The sequence below is a fragment of the Antrostomus carolinensis genome, unplaced genomic scaffold, assembly GCF_000700745.2.
Source record: "Antrostomus carolinensis isolate BGI_N321 unplaced genomic scaffold, ASM70074v2 scaffold13929, whole genome shotgun sequence".
NCBI classification, from domain to species: Eukaryota; Metazoa; Chordata; class Aves; order Caprimulgiformes; family Caprimulgidae; genus Antrostomus; species Antrostomus carolinensis.
This window is the reverse complement of record NW_010336516.1, coordinates 15,889-23,306: the sequence shown is the minus strand read 5'-3', so window position 1 is coordinate 23,306 and position 7,418 is coordinate 15,889. Positions and strand designations below refer to the sequence as shown.

At 50.8% G+C, this 7,418-nt stretch overlaps 1 protein-coding gene across 1 annotated transcript in view; it reads right to left on the bottom strand.

Annotated features, from left to right (window-relative positions):
* Positions 1–7,418, bottom strand: part of NPLOC4 (NPL4 homolog, ubiquitin recognition factor) — a gene marked incomplete at its 3' end in the record, with an annotated part of 25,663 nt that overhangs the window by 4,497 nt on the left and 13,748 nt on the right. The window contains exons 11-12 of the mRNA XM_010174891.2: positions 7,183–7,343; positions 166–237 (exon numbers count right to left, since the gene is read on the bottom strand). Of these exons, the coding sequence (XP_010173193.2) occupies positions 166–237; positions 7,183–7,343 (233 nt within the window). The remainder of the gene's footprint in view (positions 1–165; positions 238–7,182; positions 7,344–7,418) is intronic.

Genomic DNA, 7,418 nt, shown 5'->3' with positions numbered 1-7,418 from the left:
AGGCTTTGAGCAACCTGGTCTAGTGGAAGGTGTCCCTGCTGCTGGCAGGGGGGTTGGGACTGGATGAGCTTTGAGGTCCCTTCCAACCCAAACCAGTCTGGGATTCTATGATTCAATAACTTCACTCTGCCCTGACCATCTCCTGCAAGCACAATGAACACTTACGTCTATGATGAGGTACTCAACCGGGAGCGGGCGAGCCAGCTGTGTGATCTCATTGCCAAACTTGTCTATGTCCTGAAAGAAAAAAAGAGTGTGATTATTCCTCAGTGTGGAAGGAGGGTGAAGCCTAAAGGATCCTGCCCTGGAGATGCCCATGCAGGAGCCCAGGGATCCTCAGCTCTGGCAGGTCGCTCAGGGTGTAGAAAAGAACCTGCTTGTATGTGGCTGGGTGCTGCAGAGCTGCCCCGTTCCCTGCAGCTCCTCGGGGTTAGAGATCATCCTATCTCCCTAAGCCAGGCTGTCTGTGTCCCCATGAGCCGAGGGAACGCGTGGTCACAAACCACCGTGGTCTTGTTTGCCTTGGTCATCACCACTGGAGCAGTGCCCAGAATTATCTAAGAACTATAAATGCCATTTAAGGAGCAGCAGTGTCTGAAAAGAGAGGGACAGTAGGGACAGTGCCACATCTGCTTCCCCCACCGAGGCACACCTGACTTCCTGCAGAACCGGACACGACTCTCACCCAGCTCTCGCCTGAGGACTGGAAATCCAGGCAGCTCCTCACACACAGACCTGAGGAGCCGGCGTATCCCAACGCATAAACTTGTTTTGCTTTGCCAGACGAATTGAACATAAAGTTTAATTATGGAGAAAAACGGCCAGCATATGTTCATTAATCATGAAATGACAATTAGACGTGATTTATGTCAAACATACCGAGTTCAAACACAGCTTCGGAAATAAATTCATGAGAACTGACACTTTTCATTAAAGATTCTGTAAGAGGGGGTTGTATTTTCTACCTAAATCATCACTTAACATGTTATAAATCATTCATTGAGCCCTATATAAATCATATGCCCATAATTTCCAATCAGGGACTTTTACATTAAAGTTTACATTTCCTGAGCTCTCAGCAGTGGCTGGAGGCAGAGCCGGAGCCGCCGCACGCCGGCAGAGCCATCACCCCAACATCTCAGTGGCTTTGGGGACCTCGGTGAGAGGCTGGAGTTGTGAGCAGGGTTCTGTCCATCAGGATGAGCTGCCCACAGCCCACTCCCTCCTCTCCTGGCGTGCACCACTCCCCTGTTATCAGTGTTTCTGGGTTACCATGGTATTTACACAGCACAAGTATGCGGTGCAGCAGCCAGCACCCCGCTCTCACGCTCTGCTCTCCCGGTACAACCCAGATGGACATCACCCCAGCAGGCTGCAGCATGCTGCTCCCCTCCAGGCAGCAAGCCCCCATTCCCAAGCCCCCTCCCCAAACATCCTCTATCCCCAGGAATAGTTCCCTTTGGAAAAAAAATTAAAATATTTCAAAAAAAAAATCTACCTTTTAGTCTTTGAAGCTCCTTTTAAAAGCAATCCCGATAAGGATCTTTTCTCCTTGAACATGACAGGTTGTTGGCCCTGTGGTTATTTCAGCCAACGAGCCTGGTGGCTCGTGGTCTCAGATCTCTCTGGCTCTGACAGGAGCAAGGAGGAGATGTGGAGCCTTTTCGGGGAGATCACAGGAGCTGAAAGCTAACCTGCTCCTAGATCTGGGTGATACTGCCAAGAGTCAGGAATCAAATCCAAACAGACCGAATCAGCTTCCCAAACACAACCCTGCCCCTGCAAGAACCAACCTGCAACAACTCACACATAATTAGCCCATCTGGAATTCATTTTCAAATCTAATTAAGTTCTAATATGCAGAAACATTTTTCCAGCACCTGTTCGCTTTAATCTCTGCCTCTGGGGATTTCCATGTTAAATGCTTTCTTTTTAATGTCACGCTGCTGAGGCCTTCAACACACGCTGGAGTCCTCCTACCAAACTGGAACCTCGCTCCCCCCCAGTCCAGGACGTGTCTAGACTCTCCCCCTCCCCCCCCCCCACTAATGCTGACACTCTTCTCCAACCCCCATACATCATTTTATTAGGCAATTAAGTTTTAAAGGCTTTAACAAACGTCAAGCTGGGAGAATTACTGGGAGAAAGATATCTTCATCCTCAACTCGGCAGTCACTGGGGTCCCAGCAGCAGGTTATCACCCCAGGACCCCCCCAAAGCCACCAACGCCCACGTGCAGCAGCAGCAGCAGCAAAGGGAGGCCAGGAAGGGGTTAAGGAAAGCGCAAGTATTTGGCTCCTGGACAAAAATTAAGCAGTAAGGCCTGGAGGATTTGGACAATGAATCATCCTGAAGACAGGAGTCAACTGGAGAGGCTGCAGCAGGCGCTGCTGTGCTCGGAGCCTCTCGAACCACTGTTTGGGGGGAAGAAGCTGCAAAGGGATGAGGTCAAACAGGGAAGGGGACGTGTGTCCCACACACCTCTGCACACCTCTGTGGCACTGCAGGACGGCTGCTGTGGGAAAGGCTCCTGCCTGGCTCCAAGATTTCCATGATGAGGGTGATGGAAGCAGCCGAGCGAGGAGCCCGGGCGGCTGTCGGTCAGGAGAGAGGCTCCGGCTCTGCGTCCCAAGGCTGGTCAGTCACTAGCACCCCATGCTGTCACTCCTCCCCATGGGTTCATTCTGCTGAAGGTACCGTGGAGCTGAGCAGTTGCTCGTCCTTCCTGTGTATTAATAAATCCCAGCCTTGCTTTTCCCTCTGCTCATTTCCAAGAGCTTCACCGGGCAGTCCTGCCCCCTCGCACAGACAGAGCGGCTGAGGCGCAGGGACGGAGAGACTTCTAAGAGCAAGGGATAGGTCAGCGAGAGTTGAAACCCTTCTCAGGAGACCCCTTGTGAGCTCATCCAGCATCCTCCTCCCCAGAGCAGCTGGGACATTGAAGGCTAAGGTGGTTTTTCCAGTCCAACGTGACCCGTTGGTAGGAGGCCAGCCAGGGAAAGTCCTGCAGGGAGTTTTCACTAACAGCGAGGAACTCTCCACGCAGCCTGGCTATCGTGTTTTCCCTGGGAAGAGGATTTTGGAGTGAATGGGTGGAAGCAACATGTGCCACACCGGGGACAGCCGGGCTCTGAGGTCCCATTCAGCTCAGGGTTCCCCCAGGGACAGATGGGACCATGTTTAAGAGATGAGAAGCCAAGGCCCAGACACCGTCTGAGCCGCTGTAAATGCACAAAGCACGTGCAGGACTCGACGAGGGCAAAGGGCTGTTTCACAAGGCTGGTGTCACAGTAAAGGGCTTTTGTCTTACACCATCCCAAAGAAACTCGGGGGGGAATATTAAGGCAGCTGTAAAATGCAATTCACTGCCAGGATGACATCGTCATGTTTGCGCTAAGCTGACATAAATACCTGTGATAAGAGACAAAGCCAGCCAGTCCCCAAATCCAATTATTCAAGTGTTTCAAAGGGTGTGTAAAACAGTTCTCTCTTCCCCCCGTTTGGTGGGAGGCTGAGATGCCTGTGAAGAGAATCGTGGAGCAGTCAGACAACGCTGCAGCCCCACAGACTCGGCAGAGTGAGCCCAGGGAGCCGGGAGCAGGAGGAGAGCGGGCACGGAGCGTCGGCACCACGACGGGAGGGATTGCACCAGCTGCCAGTTCAGCTCTGAATAACCAACCCACGGTTTGGAAGGCACTTTCTTAGTGAAATCAAAATAAATATGGGTATTTTCTAGAACCAGATGGACAAAGGAGACTGCATGAGGGCAGAAGACGGGGAATGGAAAATATCCATATGGAATATTCAGCTCCCCCTCACCCAGCTGAGGAACTGGGCAAATTGGCCATTGCAACGTCATCTTTACCCACAAAAAGAGCAGTTACCCCGACTCCTGTGTCTGTGTCTTGACCAGAGCAAATCCTCCATGAGTTTTGTTGCACTGAACTGGCCAAGAAGCATGTGCGGGTTGTGCAATATTTGAATTGGAAACAGCACTGAGCTGTGATGCTTCACAGACAACCCGGGGAGGCAAAGGGGGATGTTTTCTTCCTTCTGGCTAATCTTACCTCCAGAGGCATCTCAGAGCAAAGTAACTTGTACTCGTGGTCCCCAAAGCCCTCGACTTTCACACTGGAGCAGAACTCCAGCCTTCACAAGCCAGGAAAGCAACGGCCACATGTAGAAAGCACAATATTGCCAATTCCACTGGGGTGGTTCCTCTGAGCAGCAGGGCTAGTGGCCAACATAAAGAGAATGGTAAAGAAATCCAGAAATCACAAGGTTCAGGAAAAACGCCCCGTCTCCTGAGGCAGGACAACGCTGGTGCCATCAGTTTTCCTATTTCCATGGAAGAAAAGCCCATCTATGCTAACACACCATCGAGGTGAGTCACGTTCCAGCAGTAAGAGCCGCAGCCCCGGGGACGTGGTAGCCCCTGCTCTTGCTCCACCAACACAAAACATGGTGCAAACTGTGGAAAAACAGCTCATTGACCAAAACCAGCCACTCCTCACTTCCCAGGCACCTCTTCACCTGTGCACTGAAGTCCCCGAAGCTGCAGCTCTCTCCTGCCTGCAGTGCAGGTCCTCACACCCTTCCTGCACCCGCAGCGTTACCAACACAGATGCATTGAACTGTTGTCGTTGAAGGAACAACACCTACTGCACGTGGAGGCATGAGACATCTCTGAAGAACCTGACTGAAGCACCATCGTTGGCTGATGCTTCACTAGAGATGCAGACAGTGGCACCTCTTCCTAATTTGCAAAGCTGAAGGTGAATCTGCTGCCTTACCCTGCTGTGGACAGACACCAGAGTTCCATACATTTTTCCCTTGCATCTGGATTCGTAGTTGTTCTATAAATACATCCACACTCCACAAACATTGGCCTTCTGGTTCTCATCCAATTAGAATAAATGTGTACAGCTCCTTTCATCCTAAAGGGCTTTTCAAATGAATACTTGCACATTACAGAGAAATATAGAGATGGACTTTTATTCCTACCAGCAATAACTTCTCAGTTTGAGAGAAAACACAGCAACTATTGAAAAGTGCAGGTTTCTCCTCAAAGCTGTACTTTTGGGAGGGGAACCCCCTGCATTGAGGATTGGGGAGAAAGCTGCTCAGCTCCTGTAGCTTCAGCTGAGAAAAGGGGGAGCAGGATGCTGTACCACAAAGCCAAGCGCCGGGTTCCTGCTCCTCATCCTTGAACCGACGCTCTGACACCAGTGTTGTCACCAACCCAGTAACTATGAGGTAGTGTCTCTGACCTCAAGCCTCGTGCATTTAATGAGACCCCGAAGGTTTTCAAAGCCAGGAGTGACTAAGCTTGCCATTGATTTAAGAACATTCCAAAAAAAAAAATTAAATAAAAAATTAAGAGATCCTCCAGCCAAACACGTTTAAGGCTGAAGGACAATTACACCCGCCAGAGCAGTCCTCAAACCTTCCTTGAGCACATCATGAAAAAGGCAATTATGGATAGAAGTTATAAAACATATGAAATAAGCTACAGCCCAGCCCAGTGAATCAGTGGTTGATGGAAATTTCCACAGAAGGCTGGAGCCATCAGTTAGCATTTTGTTTATCTCCCCTGCTTCAGATTACGAATGGGAGTGAAGATCTTCTGGGAACACCCACTGGTTTCCTGCTACTCCAAACACCCAGGGTGGCCCACATGTGGGACACAGACCTACGGGACCTCCTGCAAGGCTGCACCCGGGCTGTGGCACAGCACGGGTTCCTCTGGAGCAGGACCACAGCACGCCAGGAGATGATCTCATCTTCACATTCAGGGCCAACCCTTGCACAATCCAGCTCTGCTGTATCTAAATCAGACCTGGCTTATCAGCTCCTCAGAGCGAGCTGTCTGCATGCTAAGGAAAAAGGCACGGATTCCATCCACCTTTCCTCTCAAGCACTGAATTTAACCAAAAGGTGCTGATTTTCAGGTGGTGTCAAGACAAGCCAGCAGTCCAGCATTAAGGAGTGGAGGGGGATGACAGACTCATTCACCCAGGCCAGCATTTCCCAGTTTAGGGCATACAGGACCATTCTGACCAGTTCACTTTCTGTCACTGGTGCACAATAAGCCCATTGCAGTTGTGCCAAGTGAAAGTAAAAGTAGTTTTGCTTGTCCTGTCCTTAACGGCCGGAGACAGGAGCTCTGCAGGCTGAGCGGGCTGTGAGTATCAGACACAGACAAGGAGGAGATAACTAACTTAGGTGATGGATGGGTAATTAGTTGGCAAGCAATGCAGTTAATTAATTCCTCTGTCCTGGCTCACGGGGCACCAACACACACAGATTTGAGAAGCAGTGCTATTAGCCTCCACAAAGATCCTGTCCCCAAGTTTCTAACTCGGCTGTGCAGATACAGAGGGGCTGAAGATCTCCAGAAACAACTGTCAGGGGAATAGTGACAGCCCATTCATCACCAAAAACCACCCAAACCTGCAGCAGACAGGTGACCTGACCAGCACTGCTCTTGTCTGATGAGTATTTTGGATCCACACGTATCCCCTGCTGCTCCTCAGGACCAGTTTTTGGAGCTTATGGTTTGACCTGAGAAGAGGATCTGGCAGTAACCCCAGTACTAGAGAGGAAAGTCAGGGGTGCACCCTGGTCCAAAAGCCATCCCACCTTCCTTGTATTGCAGAGGAGCGTGCACAGAGAAGTGTGTCTCTCTTTTTGCTGCGTGAACTACACTGTCTTTTGTTTCATCTGCTGCCCAGCTGGTGCCTGTAAGTGTGTCACACACGAGCGAGTCCCTGGCACGGCGTCAGGAACCCACCCGCACCATTTCTGCGAGCGCACATCACGTGGCTGTGCTGTGGAGGAAGCTGAACTCAGCTGGGGATTCAAATCAACAGAGAAGGATGACAAATACTGCCAATAAATAGGGAGGAGGAGGTGAGTTCAGAGCACTCACTTGGTGGATCACTGCAGACCTCATTTAGAAGCTGGATAGCCAGTGGCTACCGCTGCACTGGAAACCATAACAGCACGTTTACGAGGCGGGGGGAAATGGAGCTTATGCAATTACTTTGCAGACATGTGGTGAACGGTTACTACTGAAAATAGTTCAGACCTCAAAGACATCCTTTCCTGAGCTGGCCATACTGATTTCCAGACATGCAGCAGAGGCGTTTTTGTAGCTCCCCACAGGCACGCAGCCCTTACCTTATAGAACACATCAGGCACATACTGCTCGCTGCTGGACTCCTTGGCGTAACCCAGCTCCGGCGCGTCTCGGCACGGCAGCAAACACTCATCTCGAACCAGGGCCATGCACTGATTCGAGACCTGGTACCCTTCGAAGTGGACTTGGTTGTCAGGACCACCTGGAAGAGAAAAAGTTGGTAAAAATCCCAGATAAGAGCAATTTGCCCCACATTTGAGAGGCACCCCGCAAAAAG